At 48.2% G+C, this 26133-nt stretch overlaps 2 protein-coding genes across 5 annotated transcripts in view; one reads left to right on the top strand and one right to left on the bottom strand.

Annotated features, from left to right (window-relative positions):
* The window catches only part of LCA5 (lebercilin LCA5), a 212250-nt gene extending 196083 nt beyond the window's left edge, over positions 1-16167 (bottom strand). The window contains exons 1-3 of one of the 4 annotated variants that reach the window (XM_029595558.1): positions 15969-16167; positions 15741-15861; positions 13526-13603 (exon numbers count right to left, since the gene is read on the bottom strand). Coding sequence is in view for 1 of the 4 variants with exons in the window: in XM_029595562.1 (XP_029451422.1) it covers positions 13526-13595 (70 nt within the window). In the remaining 3 variants the exon portion in view is untranslated. The remainder of the gene's footprint in view (positions 1-13525; positions 13604-15740; positions 15862-15968) is intronic. The other 3 variants (XM_029595562.1, XM_029595559.1, XM_029595563.1) reach the window with 3 other exon arrangements.
* Positions 16168-16301: 134 nt separating this feature from the next.
* SH3BGRL2 (SH3 domain binding glutamate rich protein like 2) overlaps positions 16302-26133 on the top strand; it is a 174020-nt gene continuing 164188 nt past the window's right edge. The window contains exon 1 of the mRNA XM_029595566.1: positions 16302-16317. The gene's annotated coding sequence lies outside the window, so the exon portion shown is untranslated. The remainder of the gene's footprint in view (positions 16318-26133) is intronic.

Here is a 26133-nt window from a genome sequence, read left to right as displayed (position 1 = left end):
GTTGGAGCCAAAGCACCTGACCACATGAAAACTATCTTAAGGCAACTACACTGGCTCTCAGTCAAAAACAGGATTCAATTCAAAGCTCTCTGTTTCATCTTCAAGTATGTGAAATTGGCCCAAAAATACCTCTCCTCACTTCTGTGCACATACAACCTTCATTTCTCCAAATGGTCCTTCTATCCTCTCCCGTTCTGGCTTTTGCCAGACTAACTGGCACCAGACTTTGTGCTTTCAGTTGCTTTGTTTTTATTTTATTTATTTATTTTATTTAACATTTTTCTATACTGAAAGGCCGACCGGATCGCAGTGTCCGGTCGGCCGGGGTAATGTGGGCCCAGGCCCACGAATAAAGGCGGGTACGGGCCGAGTCAGAGTGCCCGGTGGGCACCTGAGAGGCCAGGATGGGGGGGGGGGGGGGGTCAGCAGGAGGTCGCGAGGCGGCGACAGCTAGGCGGGGGTAGGGGCACGGGCTGGGTGCGAGCGCACGTGCGTTCGAGCCGGGAAGTAGGGGGGTTTAATTGGCTGTGGGGGGGGGCGGGACAAAGCTGTTTGGCGGGCAGGGATTGGGGCTGCAAGGGTCTCCGGGGGAGGGTTTATGCGGGCGTTGAGCCGGCTTGCTCAGTTGCTCGTGGCTTCTGAGCGGCAGGCTTCGTTTTTGTGCTGCACGGGGGTTTTTTGGTGCCGTGCAGGTTTTTGTGCGGGGCGGGCTTGGTCCTCGGTTGGCCGCGGGAGATTAGCGCTCGTCTCGTTCCCTCAGCGCCAGTTCTTGTGGTCTGTCGTCTGGTGTGCTGTTCGTGATCCGGAGGAACAGGTTGCTGGGGAGCCGGGGGCTGCCGGCTTGTGTGTGTGTTCTGGGCGCTGGGCTGACTCGCTGGTTGTCCTCATGGAGTCGGAGGAGGCTGCCTGGGTCCCTGGAGACGAGGAGGAATTCGGTCTGCCTATCCTGATGCCGGGCCGGCCTGCTGCAGGGTCCGGGACCAGTCGGGTGAGTGCTCGGGGGTTTGGTGGGGTCCGAGGTGGCAGGGGGGGGGGGGGGGGGGGGTTTCCACAGTTCCCCTTTTGCTTCCTTGTGCTGAGTCCGCGGATGCGGTGGGGTCCTTGGTGTCTGCCTTTCCTGTGTTGGGCAGGGGGCTGAGTAGGGGCAGGGGGGCGCGGGCTTCCCGATCCCGTCCCCGGGGTAGGATGGGTGCTTTGGCTTTTGTGGGGGGGGCTGGGCCTTTGGGCGGTGAGGGGGTTGGGGCGGGGTCTGGTGGCCGGGGGCGCATTGAGGGGGGGCTTCCGGAGCCTGTTTTGGTGGGTCTGTCGGGGGTTCCGGGGGTCATTTTCCCTGGGGAGCCTGGTAGGCCTGTGTCTCAGTCCGGTAGGGGGCGGTCCCGGGGTGTCCGGTTGCAGGGTTTTGGTAGTGGTTCTCTTCGTGGGGCAGATAGGGGGTGGAGGGCGCCGGTTGGGGGGGCTGCAGTACAGGGGCGCGGGGTTTCTGTGGGCGACGGTGGGGGTGCGTTGGGTCTGCATTCCCGGCCTCGGGGGGGTGCGCTTTGGGTTGTGCCTTGCGGGGTGTCGGGGTCTGATGAGAGTGGAGTGGAGAGTTCTGGCCTTCTGGAGTTGCCTCGCGGGCGGGGCAGGCCGGGGCCGCTGGGGCTGGGGGGGTCCTGGGCCGCCTCGGTGGAGGTCGGGGGCGTTGCTGTTGATGCCCCGAGTCTCGCTCCCGGAGGGGTATCTCCGCTGGTGTCTGGTATTCTTTCTCCGCAGGAGGAGTGGGACGAGGGCCAGTGGGATGCTCCTGGCCCTTCGCAGCGGGAGGCTTGGCGGACGGCAGCGGTGTCAGCTGAGCGCGGTGTGCCTCGGGCGCCGGAGGGGCCTGTCGGTGCTGTGGTGGAGGAGCGGCTTCCTCAGGGTGAGTTGGTTATCTTTCCTCGGGAAGGGGAGAGGGTGTCGGTGGGTGCCTTGGAGGATGGAGGGGTGGGGGCGTTAGGTGCGGTGGGGGTGGCGCAAGTCCGAGGGGGGGACGACGTGGGCGTGGCTGCGGGGCGTAAGAAGGGAAAAGGGAGGAAAAAGCGAGGGCGCTCGAGTTCGTCTGCGTCTACCTCGTCTTCCTCCTCCTCCTCGTCAGACTCTTCTGATTCGGGTCAGTCCATGGGCGCCGGGGCGCCGAGTGCGGCCTCTGATAGGAACCCGCCTGCTTTGGTGGCCCTTATGGAGTTATGGGAGGAGGTTCCACGGAGCCTTAGGAAGAAAATTTACGGCAGAAAGTTTATTGATATTTTCCGGCTCATGGAGGGTCGTAGGGGTCGGAGGAAGGGGAAGAAGAAGAGGAAGACCGGGGATCGTTTTCCCGGGGCGCATCCTACGGTGGCCAGAAATGTCCATAATTGGATGCGGGCTTTTTTGCGTTTGGCCAGCGTCATAGGGCACCGGGACCCTAAGCAGTACGGTCCCTTGCTGGCGTATGGTGACGCCATTCTGGCCGCCAGCAAAACGTACGAGGGTTGGTCGTGGTTGAACTACGACGAGCGGTTCCGGGATCGGATGGAGGGTAACAAGTTCATGACTTGGGGTACGCAGGATGTGGGCCTTTGGCTGACGCAGATGACGTCCAAGACTCCTGTTAGTTCGGGACTGCAGGGCGGTAGTTCTGGTCGGCCTTTTCGTTCGGGGCCTCCCGCGGCTGGAGCGGGGCGGCAGACTGTCGGGACCGGTGATGTCTGCTGGCGGTTTAATAGGTCGTCCTGTCTTTTCCCGGATTGTAAGTTCCGGCACGTGTGCGCCTCCTGTGGGGCTGGTCACCCCTCCTCTCGCTGCGGACGGCGACAGGGGGAGGGAGGGGGGGTTCCCCCGGGATCCAAAGCCCCTGGTAAGTAAGGCCACTCCGATCAGGGTTGCTAGGGCGGCCACTCCGATCAGGGTTGAGGCGTTGGTTCCCTGGTTGCGGTGATGTCTGCTGGCGTTTGTTCCCTGGTTGCGGTGATGTCTGCTGGCGGTTTAATAGGTCGTCCTGTCTTTTCCCGGATTGTAAGTTCCGGCACGTGTGCGCCTCCTGTGGGGCTGGTCACCCCTCCTCTCGCTGCGGACGGCGACAGGGGGAGGGAGGGGGGGTTCCCCCGGGATCCAAAGCCCCTGGTAAGTAAGGCCACTCCGATCAGGGTTGCTAGGGCGGCCACTCCGATCAGGGTTGAGGCGTTGGTTCCCTGGTTGCGGGCTTACCCCAAGCCGGAGGTGGCTCGGCTCCTGTTTGACGGGTTCTCTGGGGGATTTACTATTCCGTGTGCGGAGCAGGGGTTGGTGGGTGGGGGGATCTCTTGTCCTACGGTGACTCGGTTGTTGCCGGTGGTGACGGCCAAGTTGCACTCGGAGATTGAGCTAGGTAGGATAGCGGGCCCCTTTGAGGAGCCCCCGTTGCCCGATATGATTTGGTCCCCCTTGGCAATTGTTCCGAAGCGTGAAGCGGGCAAATACCGCCTAATACATAATCTCTCGTTCCCGGCTGGGGGGTCGGTTAACGATTGTATTCCACGGGATTTGTGTGCTGTTCGCTACGCTTCCTTTGATTCGGCCGTGCGCAGGGTTCGGAGGTGTGGCTTGGGCGCCTTGATGGCCAAGGTGGATGTGGAATCCGCTTTTCGGCTGTTGCCTGTTCACCCGGGGTGTTTTCGTCTCCTGGGTTTTCGTTTTAATCACCGGTTTTATTTTGACAAGTGTATGCCCATGGGCTGTTCCATCGCCTGTGCGTACTTTGAGGCTTTTAGTTCCTTCATTCACTGGGTCGTGGAGGTACGGTCAGGGTCGCAAGGTATTGTGCATTACTTGGATGATTTCCTCTTTGTGGGGCGAGCAGGCACATTGGACTGTGCCATCTTGTTGCGCTGTTTCCAAGGGGTAGCCAGAGATTTTGGTCTGCCGCTGGCGTCCGGTAAGACGGAAGGCCCGTGCTCTCGTCTGGTCTTCCTGGGCATCGAGTTGGATTCCGTAGCCATGCGTTCGCGTTTGCCGGATGACAAGGTGCGGAGGCTGCGGGAGCTGGTACGGAGGGCGGTGGAGCGGCCTAAGTTGTCCCTGGTAGAGTTGCAGTCCTTGGTAGGGAGCCTTAATTTCGCGTGCAGGGTGATCCCCATGGGTCGGGTCTTCTTACGACGGCTGTCTGCGGCGATGGCTGGCGTGCTCCGTAGGCATCATAGGATTCGGGTGACCGCGCCGATGCGGGCGGACTTGCGAGTGTGGGACGGATTTTTGGTGGATTTCAATGGATCGGAATTCTGGCAGACGGACCCCACATCCAATTTTGCTCTGGAGCTGTACACCGATGCGGCGGGGTCGGCGGGATTTGGGGCGTATTTTCAGGGGTCTTGGTGTGCTGCGGCGTGGCCGGACGCTTGGGCTCAGTCTGGGGTAACGAGGAACATCACCTTTCTGGAGCTCTTTCCTATTGTGGTGGCCCTTCATATCTGGGGCGAGCGGTTGACTGGGAAGAGAGTCGTATTCTGGTGCGATAATCTGGGGGTGGTGGAGGTGATCAATAGGAGGTCCGCTAAGTGCCTGCTGGTGTCGGACCTCTTACGGGAGTTGGTGTTGCGTTGCATGTCTCTCAATGTGACTGTTTGGGCTCGGCATGTTCCTGGAGCTGTTAACACTATCGCTGACTCTCTTTCTCGTTTTAAGTGGGACTTGTTCCGAGAATTGGCCCCGGATGCGGATCTTCGCGGGACTTCGGTGCCGTCTTTCCTTTGGAAATTTGGTTCCCGGAAGCCTGGATGTTGCTGAGGTCTTCGCTGGCGCCCTCCACGTGGTCTGCTTACGTGGGTGGGGCGCGCAAGGTGGTTGAATTTCTTTCTTCTGTTGGTTGGGCGGGGGGCCCGGTATCGGATGGCTTGGTTTTGCTCTTCTTGGAGGAGGCCCGGCGCCTAGGTGGTTCTAGGGCGGCTGTGACTCGGCAGTTGGCCGGGTTCTCCTTCTTCATGCGAGCGCATGGGTGGGGATTCCCCTCTGGGCGGTTCCTGGTGCGGCGGTTGTTGTTGGGGTGGTCCCGGTGTTCGGCGAGGCCGGTGGATAGACGGTGGCCGATTACGCATGATATCTTGTTGCTGCTCTGGGAGTCGTTAGCGGGGGTCTGTTCTTCTCCTTATGAAACCGTTCTGTTTCGGACGGCATTCGTCTGGGCCTTTTTCGGCGCTTTCCGGGTAAGTGAGCTGGTTGCTCGGTCGGTGTCCAGTGTGGAGTTTCCCGGCCTCTTGGCTGCGCATGTGGTGGTCACCACTTCCTCGGTTGCCATTCGCATACCACGGTCCAAGACGGATCAGCGTGGCCGTGGTTCTTCGGTGGTGTTACAGGCGGTTCCGGGTTTGCGTACTTGCCTGGTGGCTAACGCGGCGCGGTACTGCCTTGTTCGAGCTTGGGGTGCGGTCCAATTTTTGGTTCATGCCGATATGCGGCCACTGACGAAGTATCAGTTTGAGATGGTTCTTCGTTCCGCCTTGACTGCCGTGGGGCTCGACGCTCGGTCCTTCGGGACGCATTCCTTCCGTATTGGGGCGGCTACGGCTGCTTCAGAGGCGGGGTTGCCGGAGGGAGTCATCTGTAGGATTGGCAGGTGGCGTTCCAGGGCGTACAGGGGTTATGTGCGTTCCAGGCCGCCCCAGCCGTGAGCAGTAGTTACCTTTGTTTTCTTTTCAGGTGCGGTGCCTGCTGGGAAGTCCGCGTGGATCATCGGCCACTCGTATACCCACTGGGCGCATAAGCATGCGTGCGGACGTCCTTATGGGCCCCATCTGGAGTTACAACGCAGGGGGGTGACTGTGTTTTGGTTGGGGAGGAGGGGTATGGTTTGGGGTGACTTGATTGCGTGTGTGCGGCGGGAGCGGGATCGGTTGGGTCCTCCGCAAGCGGTGGTAATTCACCTTGGGGGGAATGATTGGGGAAAGATGTCCAGCAGGCAGTTTATTGGTATGGTGCGTAGCGATTTGATGGCAGTGTCCCTTTTGTTGCCGTCCACGGTTCTTTTGTGGTCGGATATCATCCTGCGACCCGCTGAGGCGCCTAGGGTCATTTGGAGGAGGAGTAGGGCTAAGGCCAACCAACAGATTGGGTCCTGGTTAGAAAGGGTGGGGGGCAGGCACATTCGTTACGAATGGTCTTGGGGTTCCTCCTCAGGTCTTTTTGGTAAAGACGGGGTGCACTTATCATTCCTTGGCATGGATCTCTTTTTGAATTCCATACAGGAAGCCTTGGAGGACATTTTTCCCCGGTGATTGGGTCCGCATCTTTGGGGGGTCACGGGTTTGTTTTACCCGTGTCTATGGCGGATGGCCCGAGCCAATGCAAGTCAATTATTATGTAAAGTTGGTCGCCATTAAAGGGGGGGGCAACTGGGGGCTATTGTCCGAGTGGAAGGCCCCTTGCTAGGAGAAGGCGGGGGCCGCATTGGCCTGATTCCTTGCTCGCCAGCGGCAGGAGTCCACCGGATTAACCTCTTGCTTAATGGCGGCGGAGGTCTGATCTTGGTGTAGGGGCCGGTGGGGGTGTTTGAGTCGGTTGGCTGGTATTGACCGCCTGGCTGAAAGGCGGCGGTCAATGGGGGATGTTGGGATAAGTTATTGTTAAGCGTTAAATGTTATAAGGCTCGGGTCTCCTGGTCAATAAAGCTGCGGCCCTGTTTTTACCCAATCTTTTGTGGTGTCAGTTTGTAAAAGAGGGCGGTTGTGAGTGAGTGAGGTCCTGGATGCCCATATTACGTTATTCGTAGGACACATCATGTCGGTTTACAAGTAACTGAGAAAGGAAAATTACAATGAACGAGGAAGGGGGCTAACTGGATAATATATAAAAGTACAGGTGAAGAGAGTCAACGAGCAGAGTTCCAACTTTTGCATTCATGCTAGGGTTAGATATGCAAGTGAACTATAAACAATGCTAAGGAGGCATGTGCACTTAAGAACTTAACATATAGAACTTATTTACAGTATGAAGGAGGCAAGTGCACGTATGTACAGATAAATGCTGGTGCAGGGGGGAGGAAAAGAGGGAGGGAGCGGGAAGGGAGAGGAGAAGGGAAAAGGAGCAGGGGGGTGTGGAGGGAAACAGGGGTACAACTGAGCAAGGGTATTTTCAGGGAGAGCTTGCTAAGGGGTGAAGAGGGCGGGGTAGGCAGAGGATGAGGGGGGCTAGGGGAGGGAGGAGTATATCTTGTTGTATATCTTGTTCCCAAGATATACAACAAGATCCTACAATCCTAATGCCAATAAACTTAATACCTAGAAGAGGCCTGGCTACTCAGGCATTCCTCTAAACTCCATCTTTAGAACTCTGTCAACTGTAACAAAGTTAGTAAAGAAAAGCATCTTTACCCTTGACTCCCCAATTCAACTGCAATATAGTCCATTGATCTACTCTCCCTACTCCATTTAACAGTTTCGTATCACTATTGTTCTGCCTATACCCCTAAATGACCAATCTATTTCCCTTCTTATACACCCCTCCATCTTGTTCCCTATATTGACTGTAATCTGATACATTTTGTAATAAGAATTTAAACTTTAATCCAATTTTAATTAGCTTTGAGACTAACTTGGAAAAAGCAGAATATAAAATATAAATAAAGAACAACCTGCAAAGGATCCAGTTCTCTCCAGGATCAACACAGCTACTGGATGTCTGTATTACAAGGATTACAAGCAAAAATAGTGCTCTCATGGATCCTCGGCTAAGAGGGCACTACAAAGATGCTCCTTGACAGTAAATGGGCAAGCCCTCACGATAAAATCCCCGCAGTGTGCTACTAATTGTATAACTCCGATTCAAAACAAAATCTCACTGGCACTGACACCCACCAACTTGGTAACTGTATATATTTTTATAGCATCTCTGGTCAGAACGGTTCACCATCACTGTGCCGAGAACAGAAGCAGTAATTAAACATATTTTCAAGTTTAAGATTTTTGTGTTTGACAACCGAAATTACCTAAATTAAATAAATGGTACCCATTAACCTAACATTTTTTTTATTTTTAACATATTTATAACCCACATCCCGGATTAAAAAAAAAAAAAAAAAAAAAAAAATCGCCCAAGGCATTTTTTTGCCCTACTCAGTGGCTACCATGGAATATTGCTGATACTGAAGAAATAAATTACTTCCTTAGGCGCTACCTTCTCTGTCAGCCTCACCACTGATGCTGATGTTTGATGGAAAATTAATTTTAGAGACTTTTGTTTTACCGCGAGGCTACTGCTGCGCGGAAAAAAGACTGAAGGGGGACCCCTGCAGGCTGCAGGATTAGTGCCATGTTGGGCATGCCCAGTAGGGGCCAGTCAAAGTTCTGGAAACTTTGACAGAAGTTTTCCGTGATTGGGCTCCATCCTGATGATGTCACCCATATGTGAGGACTACCATCCTGCTTGTCCTGTGAGAATACATCTTTCTGGATAAGGCCCTAAGATTAGGGAGCATACTATATACCTAAGGAACACAAAAATTCATACTAGCAATTGCCCCCAGAAATGAAGATGAGACCAGAATTAACACTGAACGAAAGCTTTTACTTGCAAAATGAAAGGGATGGTTAACCATGAACAATATAGAAATCTAAAGATCAAAAATAAGATACCGTGCTATAAATAGGTTTGTGCATCTATGTCTCCCATGCTGAATCCCTGTGAGAATGTTCGAGAGCCTTTTCTCCATTTTGAAATTCTAACCTTAGCAAGAAGGAGCCAGAAAGGAAGCCAGGTACACCATATATACCAGAGTTGCACTATACCTCCCAAAGTTCTGGCAATGACTCACATGAAATGGATTCAGCCAGGAACAACTGATGGGGTGAATTCCAAAATGTTATTAAGAAAAGAGAGAAATGTTAATAGCAAGCCATACTTCAGTACAGCTCCATAACTATAGCATAGTATGCACAAGAGTATTTATTTTTTTTAAATGTATAGCTCGTACTGATTGCAATGTTCCAGGCGGGGTACATCATTACATGCATACATTTAAACCAACAAACATAAAACCATACTAAGGCTGATCTACCAATATAGAATAATCAGAAGGAAATCAATCATCCTATAAGCTACAACTTCAAAACTTTGCATGCTAATTGCCGAATGCTCAATTAGAAACACAGAAACATGATGGCACAAAAAGACCGCATGACCCATCTAGTCAGCCAACCCAATTAATTTAGCTTTATAATTCCTATCCATTTCTTAGAGATCTCCTGTATTTATTTTCATGCTTTCTTAAATTCAGATACCGTTTTTGTCTCTACCACCTCTACTGGAGGCTGTTCCATGCATCCACCACCTTCTCTGTAAAGAAATATTTCCTTAGATTACTCGAGTCTACCACCTTTCACCCACATCCCATGACCCCTTGTTTTAAAGCCTCCTTTCTATTGAAAAAGGCTCACCTCCTGTTCATGGAAACCTTTCAGATATTTAAATGTCTCTATCATATGTCCCCTAACTCGCCTTTCCTCTAAGGTGTACATGTTTAGATTTTTAAGTCTATCTTCATATGCTTTAGAACAAAGACCACTGACCATTTTAGCAGCCACCTTCTGGACAGATTCCATCCTGTTTATGTGCTTTTGAAGATGCAGTTTCCAGAGTTGCACACAGTATTCCAAATAAGATCTCACCAGGGTCCTATACAGGGGCAATATCACCTCCCTTTATCGGCAGACCATTCCTCTCCCTACTCAAAGGTCAAGTCCTCTGAGAAGCCACTCTTCTGTAGGGTCAAAAGTGTTTGAAAACCCCTAGCACGATCTCTCAAGCCGAACGAGCATGGCACCAGCTTTTAATCCTTAGGTAACCAAGGAACCAGAGGCTCATCCTACTTATTGGCCTTTATTTGGTTTTTTTCCCCTATCTCACTCCCAAACTAGAGTGATCCTTTAAAAGGCCATTTTGTAAGATTGAAATTGCAACGGCACAGCCATAGCTGACGCTCAACCCTGCTTAGCTTCCGAGATCAGGCTCATCCAGGGTGGTGAGGCCATAGGACCCTGTCCTGAAATTCAAACCAGACTCACCACTTCCTGAGAAAAAGCAAGCAAGAGTGATCCATCAGGGAGCAGCAAGAAGCCATCTGCAATTCATTGCCACCGCTTCAAGAACTGCTTAAGGATAGCCTCAATTCTCCTATCCTGCACCTCCTTTAAGCCACTCCCCCTTCCACAGGGATAGTCGTCCGCTTGGCAATGACACACACCAGCACATCCACTTTCAGAAAGCGCAACTTCTCTCTCTCTCTGTCGGATCCAGGAGATACAGCGCTACCAAGGCTCATCCCCCCTTTAAAACTAGCTTCCGGGGTGCCCCAATCAAGATCTATCAATTCTTGAATAGCATGCATAATGCTCTACACAAGGAATCTAAATGGGATTCTTCTCTGACTCAGACATGGAATCAGCACCCGGCACCCCTAGAAATCTTCAGTGCCTGGTAGATCTGATCCAGCAACTCATCTCTATGAAAGAGACACAACATTGTTTTGTACGGCTCCAACCCCGGAGGAATTTCCCATCCTCCAGGGAGTAAGGGTCGCATTCATCATCCGTGCCATCTGGATCCCTATCATCATGACCTGCAGCAGGTGTTGACATACGCCAACACTTACTTGTGGGACAAGCATGCGGGGATCTGCAGTTTGCAAGCCTGACCTCTTAGACTTACCACGCGACGACTGAGCAAAACTTGCAAGCGGGACCTAGCCAAAAGGATGCTCAACCCACCAAGCTGTTTTGCGGCAGACTTGCACATAGAAGAGTGTGCAAATGCTGCCGCAGACCATACCAAAAGCAGAGGGCGTTGGTCCTGCGCCCTCTGAGAAGCCTTCCCCCACTAGACGAAACCTCTCACAAGTCCCCCTCCGTCCCAGTTCCGCATCATGCTGGGAAAGGCGGGCTCAATAAAAACATCCGGATATAACTCTCCCTAGGCTTCCAAGCAGTGCTGACACAAGTTAAAGGGGGGGGTGCCAAGCTGAGATGCCTGAATATGGCAACCAGCACAAGGGTAAACACCTGCTAACAACACATTCCTAAAGCATCTTGAAAATTGTGTGCCCAGCTGCGAGGCCACACATGCGAGCATGGACAAGGCACCCAAAAACAAGGTCTGTCCAATACGTGCATACTACAGGCGCCCAAAATATAGGCGCCCAACATGAGGTAAGTAGGCACACACCTGAGCATACACCGGGGCGCGCAAGCGCAAACTGATGTCAAACTGTTTCCCGGCAGACTTGTGTGCAGAAAAGCACGCAAATGCCTACCACGTGGTGTCTAAGCAAAGCCTGAGAGCAGGGCCTAGCCAAAAGACTGCTCAACCCACCTAGCTGCCACAACTCCCCAAGCTCCCTCGGAAGCAGGAATGGACATCGGATCTTTTTTTTTTTTTTTTTACTCTTTACTTGAGCTCAGCCTGTCCCTTCCAAGTATAGTTGGTTTCCGGCTGCGGGGAGAAAGGGCTAATGCTTTCACCACCGTGCTCGGCTTCCTGCACCCGGTAGCCTCTCAGCTGATTCTCTCCTGGCAGCTAAATCCACACCGGAAAACCGGCTACCGGACTGAGGCACTTGACTGAGGGAGGGATCTGCAGTTACCATCTCAGGAAAACTTGACTGAGGGAGGGACAATAAGAACATAAGAAATTGCCATGCTGGGTCAGACCAAGGGTCCATCAAGCCCAGCATACTGTTTCCAACAGAGGCCAAACCAGGCCACAAGAACCTGGAAATTACCCAAACACCAAGAAGATCCCATGTTACTGATGCAATTAATAGTAGTGGCTATTCCCTAAGTAAACTTGATTAATAGCCATTAATGGACTTCTCCTCCAAGAACTTATCCAAACCTTTTTTGAACCCAGCTACACTAACTGCACTAACCACATCCTCTGGCAACAAATTCCAGAGCTTAATTGTGCATTGAGTGAAAAAGAATTTTCTCCAATTAGTCTTAAGTGTGCCACATGCTAACTTCATGGAGTGCCCCCTAGTCTATTATCCGAAAGTGTAAATAACCGATTCACATCTACTCGTTCAAGACCTCTCATGATCTTAAAGACCTCTATCATATCCCCCCTCAGCCTTCTCTTCTCCAAGCTGAACAGCCCTAACCAGCACAGAAGAGCGGGGCGAATTAATTTCCTTCTTCTTTTCTCCTTTTATTTCCTTTTTTTTTTTTTTTTAAAGCAATCCCCGCTAGGGAGATGCACGTCTGGAGACAAAGAATACTGGGGAACTGCTGTCAGTGCAGTGATAAGATAGATTATATATATATATATATATATATATATATATTTTTTTTTTTTATTTATTTTTTTTTTTATTTATTTATTTATTTGCAGATTTTTATATACCTGGGTACGTAAGTAACATCACCTCGGTTTACATTAAAACAATAATTCAGCATTGCGCTTTACAATATAACATAGAAACTGAACAAATACAAAACCGTGTATAACTTTGTATTAAAAGAATATAATCGAAATATAAGAGACTGTGGAAATGGTGAAGAATGGTATAGGACTCAGATCATTAGTAGTAGGCTTTTTTAAATAGCCAGGTTTTAAGGTTTTGTTTAAATTTTTTGTGACAAATTTCCTGGCGTAATTCCGAGGGCATGGTGTTCCATATTGTTGATCCAGCAATGATGAATGACCGTTCTTTTGTACTAGAAAGTCTAGTCAGATTGGGTGCTGGGATCTTTAGTTTGGCTAAATGCTGGAATCTCGTTGGGTGGGATGAAGTGTTGAATTGTAGATGATCAGTGAACCAGTGCATATCTCTGTTTTGAATGGCTTTGTGTATTAGCGTCATAGATTTATATATTATCCTGGAAGCCACTGGTAACCAGTGTAAGGACTGAAGTGCTGGGGTAATGTGCTCGTGGCGGCTTGTGTCGGTGATAATGCGAGCAGCTGCATTTTGCAACATTTGCAAAGGTTGAATTGTAGCTTTAGGTAGACCCAGAAGCAGAGCATTGCAGTAATCAATCTTAGACAAAATAGTTGCCTGCAAGACTGTATATGTATATGTATATATATATATATATATATATATATATATATATATATATATATATATATATATATATAAAAAACATGACGTCAGCTCTGTCTCCAACTGCTGGTAGATGTGTATTACCCACTGGTGTGGATTAACCTGTTTGAATGCTAAGAAATTATCTAATACTACCACCACATAGCTCTTACCGCTATCAAATCCTCGTCTAAAGGTATCACAACTAGATATTGAGAGTCTCAGTACTCAGGGATTTATGAAATTAAATTGATCAAGAATATCAAATTTCTCAAGAAACATTCATTTATTTTAAAACCAGTTACTCAACCACTTTTGAGAGGAATGGTAAGGAAGATATAGGACAAAACCTTATAAACTTTATCGGATCAAGACCTTTAACAATGGTCACACTGATGCGATGTCCTCCTGAATTAATTTTAGTAGAGCAGATCAAGGGTTCAGGAGACAAGACTATGACTTTAATGCTATAATAGTCTGCAGTACCTCTATAGTAGCAGCAGGTCCCATCTCTTCTCTGCAGTTTCAAGGGAGTCAAATGACCAGTTTGTGTCATCTGGAAACCTGGCACAGATGTCAACAATTTTATCATTACAATAGTTGGCAAAAATCATCACACTTTGTTGGGACTAGGAAAGAATTTGTTTCGGTTGAAATGTTCTTGTCTGATCGAGTAAGATAGTCTATAAACCGAAATTATTCACATGGATTATTTCCTGGGGGGGGGGGGGGGGGGGGCAGGAATCCCTTATGGGTGGTATAGCAGAGGGTATAGACAGAATGGGGATGATGTAAATAGCCCCAAGTTAAGTCTGTTGGCTGAAATTTAGCACAATTTCTTAACACATGCTAAAAAAATATTTAACTCCCAGTACAGTAAGCAAATTTAATGTTCTGATCTATCTGATGTTTGGGTACTTGCCAGGTACTTTTGACTTGGATTGGCCACTGCTGGAAACAGGATATGGGGCTTGATGGACCCTTGGTCTGACCTAGTATGGCATATCTTATGTTCAAATGGTATGCTAATGCTTTGGGACTTATAAAAAAGTAGGCACACATACAAAATGTGCACACAAACATGAATAAAATGTGTGATCAGCACAGACTGACTGCACATGGTGGGTGGGAAGAGGGGTGTAAATCTGTCGGACAGAATTTATGGGCACAAAATTGTTTTATGTGCATGACATATGCACAAAAAAATGATTTATGCTTGTTTTGTGCACATACAATCTGATTTATGAGCACAAAAATGCTTTAAGCACAGAAGACATTTTTGTGCACATAAACTATATTTGTGCATAAAGTTTTCTGTGCATAAATCCTGACTTCATGTCCCAATACCAGAACTCCTGCTTCTGTCCACAGATTAACACTGGTGCTTGAAACTTTACTCCACCTATGACCAGGAGTAAATTTTAAAATGCTAAATAAATGCTAGCACACCTCTCTGCATTGGGGGGTGGGGGGGGGGGGGAGTAATAGCTATTGCCTTCATTAGCATGGGATTTCCACAGAGAGGGCACTAAGCAATATGCAAACATCTTTAGGCCAGTGCAATATCAGCACATGTTAGAACGGGCACTCATGATTGTAAACTTGTATGCAGACAACGCAGGAATTTGTGTACTAGCATGCAGAATAAAAATTATTTGCACAACTATTGGATTTTGGACTACTTTTGGGTTAGACTGGGTGACCAACTGGGCTGAAAAAAAATTTGGCATCTGGCAACACTGCTGCCAAGTATAACGTAAAAGGTATGTTGGATAGAGGACGCCATCTTACAAAGGTTACCCCCGTATTTTGTTTCTTGTTGGACATAAGAACATGCCATACTGGGTCAGACCATGGGTCCATCAAGCCCAGCATCCTGTTTCCAACAGTGGCCAATCCAGGCCATAAGAACCTGGCAAGTACCCAAAAACTAAGTCTATTCCATGTAACCATTGCAAGTAATAGCAGAGGCTATTTTCTAAGTCAACTTAATTAATAGCAGGTAATGGACTTCTCCTCCAAGAACTTATCCAATCCTTTTTTAAACACAGCTATACTAACTGCACTAACCACATCCTCTGGCAACAAATTCCAGAGTTTAATTGTGCACTGAGTAAAAAAGAACTTTCTTCAATTAGTTTTAAATGTGCCCCATGCTAACTTCATGGAGTGCCCCCTGGTCTTTCTATTATCCAAAAGAGTAAATAATTGATTCACGTCTACCCATTCTAGACCTCTCATAATTTTAAACACCTCTATCATATCCCCCCTCAGCCGTCTCTTCTCCAAGCTGAAAAGTCCTAACCTCTTTAGTCTTTCCTCATAGGGGAGCTGTTCCATCCCCTTTAATCATTTTGGTTGCCTTTCTCTGTACCTTCTCCATCACAATTATATCTTTTTTGGAGATAAGGCGACCAGAATTGTAAAGGCCACAAATCTAGAAAAAGATATAGAAGCATCCTTTTCTTGCAGTGAGTTTTATCCAGGATGGATGTACAAGAGCAACATTATCTCCTCACACGCCTTCCCACATCTTTCAGCATCGTGATGATTTTCTCCAGCGCATAAATGAGCACAGGATTTCCCAACTCACGCAGAGGCCCCGGTAATCAACTAAATGACGGTCACTCACCCTGCACCCCTCCCACTATACACACTCAATGACAAAAGAAAAAAAAAAGTTCTATTTCAGATTACTCACTTCTGGTTGGTTCAAAGCGAGACAAATCTCATTTCTCCTTGAGAGAAAAAAAAATCCCAGTGTCTTTACCAGCTAATCCTTCTCGATAATACAAATACGCCGCACGGGGCTGGCCGAGATCCTGAAAAACATTTAGTTCCTGTCACCAACAAGTACTTGGCATGTCAAGAAAGAGGGGGAGAAGGGAGAAAATGACAGCAAGCGAGACAGATTAGGGCCCCCCCTCACCTCCTGCCGTCCTCGTGCAACTTCCAGAGAAGGGGGCCGGCGCGCGACCTGGAACTCCCCGGACGCAGCTCCGTTGCTAGGCTGCGCAGGATTACTCGTGGCAAAGGGAAATGCTGACACACCAAACACACACACACGCGTGCGCGCGGCAAAGCGCACTACGGATTGGAGGAATGTGATGCCAGATCGGATTTGCTATCCGCAGGTGGTGAGGTGGTTTTTTTGATTGCCCAAGCAGGCTCTCCTGCGGTAAAATAATCGGTTGTTGAAACAAACTTTGCGACTAGCCAGTTTTCAAAAAACTTCTTTAACCCATATTTCTTTGTATGGGTACATTTCTTCAAATGAGGTATTATGACCTTTTTTTATACTGGTTATTTAATCATTTATTTATATTTGTTAACCTCCTTTTTGAGTTATAATTCCCCCAAGTCAATGTACGGCAAAATAAATTTGACATTAATAGGTCACACTGATGGTGAAGTGAACCCAATTAGAAAACAGTTGGAGTGGATTCACCTAACTATACTGGATGGAGAATTTCCAACACCCTTTCCGCCATGAGCTCTGACCCAAGTCCTACCCCTTAGCAGTGGAGCCCAAGATTAACATGAATGGGCAGTAGGCATATAGGTTTGAGCCCTACTAGTACTCTTATCAATAAATACCTTAGAATACACCTGACAACAGATTTCTTTATAGTCTGCAACAGCCATCATGCATCATGAGTGATGCTTTAAAATATTTTGTTTCAAGCACTTACCAACATTAAAATCGCTTATTGATCTATATTAATTTATTTTATATGTATTGCAGTTTAAAAATACACAATATCATATAAAAAGTAAACAAAGAACACTTCATAGAAACATCAAATTCAATCACACAATGAAACAAATAGCAATGTATTTTTGTGAATCCTCTTTCCAAAAATGCAGAATATATCATAGCTACAATAAAACAGCAATAATCTTAAAAATCATAAGAATTTAAGATTTGCAATGGGTGAAGAACAGAACTAGTTACAAATATTTTTTATTTTATCAACTAATATAAACTTCAATCAAAATCTATTGTTTTTTTGATCATCAAAGCTATTAAAAATTCAACATCTCCTAATCATATCAAAACCACCTCTAAACCTGTCAGAATGACACCTATATCATCGAAATGCAACAAACCTCTGATGTGCAACAAACATGTACAAAACAAACACAAAGACCAACACACAAAAAAACATAAACATTAAAAATTAAGACAAAAGCCAGTATGGCCGAAACCCCTTAGTGCACTCCGAACCTAACAAGGAACAGAACAATGTGATGAAAACACAGTCCTGAAAATCGTTCTTGATGAAAGTAAGACCATCCAGAAACCAGTTGCTTCAAGGTCTTATAGCTTCTGTAGATAACAATCCTACCATGTGGCTATATGTTATTGGTGTTCTCACTGTAATAAGACTTTAGATATCCAAGGATGTCAAAATTTGATGTCTAAAGATATCAGCTCTGATGCATAACTTTTATGATGATGAGTATACATGGTAAAAAACCTATTATGCCTGTCAATCTTGTGTAGAAAGAAAGGAAATATCTCTAATTATGAAACAAGTGGAACAATCCAATTATAAGTAATGTCAGTATGCATGGAGACCTGCATGGTGTTAATGCAGTAGACCTCCCATTAACCCAGGCCCACAGATCCGGCCAAAACCGCTTTGGAAGAGCCCAGTTTTAATCCATCACAACAGTGAATAGAGCGGGTCCCAGCTTCAACGAGTCCCAACACTGGAGCATTTCGGCAAAGAAAAATGTGCCTGCATCAGGGGAACTCTCATGAATCTCGGTAAGTAATGGAAGGTTCGTGGTCAAGTCCAAAAGCAAAGCACGTTCAAGCATTAAGAAAGGTGGGAGGAAGGCAAAACGATTACCGGCTTGGTAAAAAGATGAGGTGAAAGAAGCTATATTAGCCAAAAAAAACCATCCTTCAAAAATTGGAAGAAGGATCCATCTGAAGAAAATAGGAAAAAGCATTGTTATATTCTGGTATGGTTGTGGAGTCTGGATCGTAGTGAGAGCTGACTCCACCCACAGGGAGGAACCCTGTGGGGACTCACCACGATAGGCGTGGCCTCAGCTAAGACGGACACAGATAGTAATGAGACTTTATTAGACTGGAACGTAGATGAAGTACCCACCAAGTGGAAGGATAGACATAGTCCAGAGTAGAAGGTTACCTAGTGATGATATCCCCGGTAGTGGCCCGCGGAGTGGGGTACGTCGGGGAAGTCCTCCTCCCGATGTTACACTTCTCGGGGTAGATCCGGTAGTGGCCCGCAGTACAGGGTATGCCGAGAATCACACTGTCGTTGGTATGAGAAGTGCAGGAGATCAGCAGAGCTGGGTAGATGAGGGTACTCACTCTGAAGTGTAGAAGGTGGTCTGGTGAGGCGAGCACGGTAGTGGCCCGAGGCACGGGGTACACCAAAGGTTCCATCAGCAAGATGATATTGTACTTACAAAGCTTAACGAGGCTGTGTCCCCAATCAAGAGTAGATGATATCTCCAGGTAGGAAGGCCCTCTGAGGAGCGGATAGCGAGAATGCGACAAGGCCCACAAGGAGCGGGTACCTAAGGTGTTCAAGTCCTGGAGTCAGGAACAAGTTCAAAGTAGCAATAGCGAAGCATTTCCAAGTGGAGTGGAATTCAGCAGGAAGGAAGTCCTTGCTAACTCGTAGGAAGCATAGGCCGGATAGCTTAAATACACTGGCGGGTGATGACATGCGGAGGGGACGCCCCCAAGGTTCCCGCCATGACGGGTATAAGAAGGGGCCTGGCGTGCGCATGCCCTAGGTAATCCCCGATTCAAGATGGCGGACGCGATCGCCCACACCGTCCTGGGAACACCGAGGAAGGCGGTATTTGCAAGTGGAGGCCACCATTCTTCTGAGAATCGCTGGTGCAGGGAAAAAGGAGGTGAGCAACAGAGGTCGCAGTCGTCTGCGACTGACGGGCACAACAAGCATAAGCATTGTCAACTTAAGTGTAAAATATTGATAAGGCAGGCTAAGAGAGAATTTGAAATGAAGTTGGCCGTAGAGGCAAAAGCTCATAATAAAAACTTCTTAAAATATATCCGAAGCAGGAAACCTGTGAGGGAGTCGTTTGGACTGTTAGATGACCGAGGGGTTAAAGAGGCTCTTAGGGAAGATACGGCTATTGCAGAAAGACTAAATGAATTCTTTGCTTCTGTGTTTACTAATGAGGATGTTGGAGAGATACCAGAAGAACTGAACCAGATGAACTGATACCAGATGAACTGAACCAAATCATTGCGAACCTGGAAGATGTAGTAGGTCAGATTGACAAACTAAAAAGTAGCAAATCATTTGGACTGGATGGTATGCACCCCAGGGTTCTGAAGGAACTCAACCATAAAATTTCAGATTTATTAGTTAAAATTTGTAACCTATCATTAAAATCAACGTTATCCACTATGTCGCCTAGATCTCTTTCTTGGGTGGTAGCTCCTAATATGGAACCTAACATTGTGTAACTATAGCATGGGCTATTTTTTCCCTGTATGCATCACCTTGCACTTATCCACAGTAAATTTCATCTGCCATTTCGATGCCCAATTTTCCAGTCTCACAATGTCTTCCAACAATTTATCACAATCTGCTTGTGATTTAACTTCTCTGAACAATTTTGTATCATCTGCAAATTTGATTACCTCACTCGTCATATTTCTTTCCAGATCATTTATAAATATATTGAAAAGTACGGGTCCCAATACAGATCCCTGAGGTACTCCACTGCCTATTCCCTTCCACTGAGAAAATTGTCCATTTAATCCTACTCTGTTTCCTGTCTTTTAGCCAGTTTGTAATCCACGAAAGGACATCGCCACCTATCCCATGACTTTTTACTTTTCCTAGAAGCCTCTCATGAGGAACTTTGTCAAATGCCTTCTGAAAATCCAAATACACTACATCCACCGGTTCACTTTTATCTACATGTTTATTAACCCCTTCAAAAAAGTGAAGCAGATTTGTGAGGCAAGACTTACCTTGGGTAAAGCCATGCTGACTTTGTTCCATTAAACCATGTCTTTCTATATGTTCTGTGATTTTGATATTTAGAACACTTTCCACTATTTTTCCTGGCACTGATGTCAGGCTAACTGGTCTGCAGTTTCCCGGATTGCCCTGGATCCCTTTTTAAATATTGGGGTTACATTAGCCACCCTCCAATCTTCAGGTACAATGGATGATTTTAATGATAGGTTAAAAATTTTTACTAATAGGTCTGAAATTTCATTTTTTAGTTCCTTCAGAACCCTGGGGTGTATACCATCCAGTCCAGGTGATTTACTGCTCTTCAGTTTGTCAGTTAGGCCTACCACATCTTCTAGGTTCACCGTGATTTGGTTCAGTCCATCTGAATCATTACCCTTGAAAACCTTCTCCGGTATAGGTACCTCCCCAACATCCTCTTCAGTAAATACCGAAGCAAAGAAATCATTAAATCTTTCCGCGATGTCCTTATCTTCTCTGTGCCCCTTTAAACCCTCGATCATCTAACAGTCCAACTGACTCCCTCACAGACTTTCTGCTTCGGATATATTTTAAAAAGTTTTTACTGTGAGCTTTTGCCTCTACGGCCAACTTCTTTTCAAATTCTCTCTTAGCCTGTCTTATCAATGTCTTACATTTAACTTGCCAACGTTTATCTTATTTTATTCTGTTGGATCCTTCTTCCAATTTTTGAATGAAGATCTTTTGGCTAAAATTGTTACGAGCGCGCGCGGTCGTCTCGAGCTGGTGGTGAGCCCTTGGGCCACGGCGAGAGCTAGGGAGGAGCCCCAGCCACACCGTGGGAGGTGAGCTGGGCAGGCATGGTGAGCCAGGCGGGTACAGAAGCAGGCACAGAGTCTGACCCTCAGCCGGACCTGCACGCTCATGGTAGCCAACACTGGGAAGTTGACTGATGAACGGTCCTCCGACTGTTCCCGGCCCTTTCGGACCTGCCGCTGGGAACGGCAATGGGCAGCAGGCCGGACAGAGGCGAGGGCAGACAGAGTCCTTACACAGAAGACGTCAGACGGGGGCTGAAGCAGACATCCAAGACAGGCTGAAGCAAGACGTTGAAGACATCAGGGCAAAGGCTGAGGCAGACATCGTAGACAAGGCTGGAAGGAAACATGGCACTGTCCATCAGGGCGCCCTACTCAGCCCACCCGTGGGACTGAGTCGCGGACCACCCCGTCCCAGACGCGCCCTACACAGCCCAGGAAGGCTGGTCGCGGACCACGCTGAGGAAAGGAGGGTGCAGGGAAGACAGAGCGGAAGATCCAGGCGAACAGGAACTCCGATGCTGGGATACTGACATCCAAAGCCCCTTCGGCTGGCAAGAACAGAAGCTCAAGAGCCCGGGGGACGAATCCCTCCTGTTGGCCACTCCAGGGCCCAACAGGACAGAAGGCTCAGGAGCCAGACGAGGACATCAAGGAAAAGCAGGAACTGGATCAGGACATCAGGTAGTGGATATCCGGACCAAGACAGGACAAGGAGCCATCAATACATGGAGGACTTGGATCGGCAAGGTTACAGGCGACTGTAATGCTCAATCAAAGGCCAGTTGCAACTGACAAGAAAGTCCTTAAATACTGGAGGTAGAAGGCAACTCCCTGGGAGGAGCTTGCCAGGACCGCCCCTCACTGGTCCTATAAGTGGGGTAGAGAGCTGCGGGCCGGCCCCTAGGAGAAGGGCGTCGCCAAACAGGAAGTCCAAGCGCAGAGGCATGCAAGCCACAGGCACAGCTAGGCCTCTCAGGCCCTGGAGCAAGTCCCGGATGGAACACAGGCGAGGCCCCGGCTTCGAAGCGGCCTCCGGGAGGAAGGTGAGAGACCACCTGTAGCGCAGCAACAGGGGGGATCGTAACAAAAATAGCTTCTTTCACCTCCATTTTTAACCATGCCGGTAATCGTTTTGCCTTATTTCCTCCTTTCTTAATGTGTGGAATACATCTGGACTGTGCTTCTAGAATGGTATTTTTTAACAATGATCACACTTCTTGCACACTTTTTACTGCTCCTTTCAGTTTTTTTCTAACAAGTTTCCCTTTTGAAAGTTTAGCACGAGAGCCGTGGATTTGCATACTGTTCCTCTTCCAGTGATTAATTCAAATTTAATCATATTATGATCACTATTGCCAAGCGGTCCCACCACCGTTACTTCTCTCACCAAATCCTTCGCTCCACTGAGAATTAGATCTAAAATTGCTCCTTCTCTTGTCTGTTCCTGAACCAATTGCTCCATAAAGCTATCATTTATTCCATCCAGGAACGTTATCTCTCTAGCGTGTCCCGATGATACATTTACCCAGTCTTCCATTATTGCCGCACCTCCAATTTGGTTAGCTAACCTAATTTTTCTTAGCATTTCACTGTCCGTCTCACCATCTTGACCAGGTGGACGGTAGTATACTCCTATCACTATAGTCTTCCCCGACACACAAGGGATTTCTACCCATAAAGATTCAATTTTGCATTTAGTCTCATGCAGGATGTTTATCCTGTTGGACTCTATGCCATCCCGGACATAAAGCGCCACACCCCCTCCCGGGTGCTCCTCTCTGTCATTGCGATATAATTTGTACCACGGTATAGCACTGTCCCATTGGTTGTCCTGCTTCCACCATGTCTCTGAGATGTCAATTAAGCTTATGTCATCATTCACTGCTATACATTCTAATTCTCCCATCTTACTTCTTAGACTTCTGGCATTAGCATACAAACATTTCAAAGTTTGGTTTTTGTTTGTATTTTCATTCTGCTTTTTAATTGATAGGGATAAGTTAGAATTTTTTAGCTCAGGTGAGTTTTTAGTTACAGGCACTTGGACTACTTTTCTTATTATTGGAACCTCACTGTTGGGATGCCCTAATTCTAATGCATCATTAGTATCCTTTGAAGATACCTCTCTCCGAACCATGCGCTGCTGAGCAACTGTCGGCTTTCCCCTTTGTTCTAGTTTAAAAGCTGCTCTGTCCTTTTTAAAGGTTAGCGCCAGCAGTCTGGTTCCACCCTGGTTAAGGTGGAGCCCAACCCTTCGGAAGAGACTCCCCCTTCCCCAAAAGGTTCCCCAGTTCCTAACAAAACTGAATCCCTCTTCTTTGCACCATCGTCTCATCCATGCATTGAGACTCCGGAGCTCTGCCTGCCTCTGGTGACCTGCGCGTGGAACAGGGAGCATTTCAGAGAATGCTACCCTGGAGGTTCTGGAATTGCACTTACCTAAATTACAAGCAGTCTGTTATGATTCCTCCTGCAGCCGGTGCCGCGGGAGGTCTCTCACCTCTCTTCAGCTCCAGCAAGCTCCCCGATGCTGTTCTATGCGGTCCAGAGGCCGCAGATGCCATTCTGGCATGGCAGGATGCCGCCGCCGTCGTCGTCGTTCCGCGGCCCAGAGGCTGCAGCCCCAGGTCTTTCCCGCGGCAGGGAGCTGCTCTCAGCTGACTTCTTAGCGGCAGGACACCGCTTCTTCTCCGTCGGGGCATGTTTCCGGCCCAGCCCTGTTCCTGCACTGCAGCGGCAGCATGGCCACTGTCCATGGTTCTACATCTCCTGTTTCCTGTCTTCCTAGGCGCAGGGCTGTGCCTCCTTCTTAGATTTAAAGGGCCCGTGGCCGGATATGCCCCGGGCCCCACCTGGACTCCTGCCTGGGCGTCTTCTGATCTTCAGCCCTATTTAAGGGTCCTGCTTTCACTCTGTCCTTGCCTTCGCAAGATATTAGTCCTCCATAGGACTTCTCGTCTTCACTCCTACTGGCATTCCTTGTTCTTCGTGGGAACCCTCGTTCCGTTCCTGGTCTCTGCTGATGTCTTGATGTTCCGTCATCCAACCTTGATGTCCTGAACCCCTGGTTCCTCATCCACCTTTCTTGGTGTGCCACGGTCATGGTCCGTGACCAGCCCATGGGGGGCTGTGTAGGGTGCTACGTGGTACAAGCCTTCTTCTCGTCTGCAGCACAAGCCTCCGGAGGGTCATCCTTCCCTGTAGCCAAGTCCCGTCTTGGTCCTGTTCCGTGAGGCTCATTCCAGCCCTCGGATTCACTTGTGTCTGTTTCTGTCCATGACCAAGACTCTGCCAGAACCTGCTCCGCTCCAGCGAGGTCCATGACCAGCCATGGGCGGCTGTGTAGGGTGCGCACCGGTGCAGGCCTCTCCTGAATCTTCGATGTGTTCCAGTCTCAAATTCCACTTCTACTCCTGGAGTCTGCTTTGCGTTCAAGTGTGGTCTGTGACCAGTCCCGTGGGTGGGCTGTGTAGGGCGTCCTGTGTCGCAGCCTCAACCTAGTACTTGATCCTGAATCCTTGTTTCGAGTCCTTCCAAGTTCCAAGTCCTCGTCTGAGTCTTCCTAGCGCTCAGAGTCCTTCCAAGTTCCTCGTCTGAGTCTCCATGCTCCAAGTTTCTAGTCTGAGTCTCCACGTTCCAGATTCTTCGTCTGCCCTTGCCTCCTGTCCGGCCTGCCACCTTGCCGTTCCCAGCAGTAGGTCCGAAAGGGCTTGGAGTGGTCGGAGGACCACTCAGAGACCAACCTTGCATGGTTGGCCTCACTGAGGCTGTGCAGGTTGGCGGGGGCCTGGCTTCCTAGTCTCAGCCCAGGCTCGGACATGTCTCGCCTGCCTCGGTACCACCTTGGAGTTCTCTGAGGTTGTGCCGTGGCCCAAGGGCACACGATTCCCTTGGAAATGGGACCACTCTCCTAGCGCTCCCTAACACAGTCATACAGTCCCTAAGAGAAGAGGGGTTGACAGCTCTCCCTAAAAAAATGCATGTTGGCCGAAAGGGAAGTACAGTGCCTGGGTATGTTGTCAGAAATGGAGTAGTGAAGCCAGCCATAGCAAAAATAGAAGCTGTTGAGAAGTATGAGATGCCAAGGGTGAAGAAACAAGTCAGGGCCCTTTTAGAACTAATAGGATATTACATAAAGTTTATTCCTAATTTTTCTGACAAAGTGGCACCACTCACAGAGTTATTTATTTATTTTTATTTTTATATACCGATCTTCTTGCATTGGATACAAATCAAACCGGTTTACAGTGAAACAATAAAACTTGCCTGAGAGCATTACATAGAACAAGAAACATCTAAAAAACTTTAAGTAACATGGTATTAAAGTTAACATCTTATACTAGTTGCCTTGCATAAAACAAATAAAGTTAACAAGCAGTCGAACGCATCGAATAAGTTTGGGCTAGAATGCAGAGGGGGAAGGCGGAGGGAGGACAAGAAAAACAAAGGATCAGAATGTTTGGTGGATTTAAGGGCGAGTTTGAGAGCGAATTAAAAACATTCAAAACAAACCATACTTGCCAAGGGAATTAGACAGGATGTGTAGGAACAATAGCAAGAGTGTATGGCTAGCAAGCGGGTTCTGGAAACGCTAGGCTGAATAGCCATGTTTTCAGTTTTTTCTTGAAGGAATGCGGGCAGGGGTCTTGTCTGAGGTCTGGTGGGAGGGTGTTCCATTGAGTAGGACCTGCAGTGGAAAGGGCCCTATTCCTTAGCGAGGTTTTGGCTTGAGGGACAAAAAGGGTGCCTTGGTATGCTTTTCTAATCGGTCTCGTGGAGTTGTTGGTGCGCAGCTGGAAGGTAAGATCAATTGGGGCTAGGTTGTGTAAGGTTTTATGCATGATGGTCAGAACTTTCTAGAGAACTCTATATTTGATTGGGAGTCAGTGGAGGTTGTAGAGGATGGGCGTGATGTGGTCTCTCTTTTTTGAGTTCGTCAAGATCCTGGCCGCTGAGTTCTGTAACATCTGTAGAGGCTTAATGGTGGTAGCAGGTAGACCGAGCAGCAAAGAGTTACAGTAATCAACTTTGGTAAGGATGATTGATTGTAGAACCAGGCGGAAATCGTGTGAGTGCAGAAGGGGTTTTAGCTTTTTAAGAACTTGTAATTTGAAGAAGCACTCTTTAGTCGTATTGTTTACAAATCTTTTGAGGTTCAGCTGGTTGTCCAGGAGCACGCCTAGATCTCTTACATAGGACGCTTTTTTGAGGTTGTCCAGAATAGTTGAAGGGGGGTTGGGGAGAGAGTTATTATAGAAAATAGCTTCTAATCAGGTGAAGTAGAATCCCTCAGTGTATAGAAGCCTTT

This window comes from Rhinatrema bivittatum, chromosome 3 (assembly GCF_901001135.1).
Source record: "Rhinatrema bivittatum chromosome 3, aRhiBiv1.1, whole genome shotgun sequence".
NCBI classification, from domain to species: domain Eukaryota; kingdom Metazoa; phylum Chordata; class Amphibia; order Gymnophiona; family Rhinatrematidae; genus Rhinatrema; species Rhinatrema bivittatum.
Note: the sequence above shows the minus strand (reverse complement) of the source record. Positions and strands in the feature narration are given on the sequence as shown.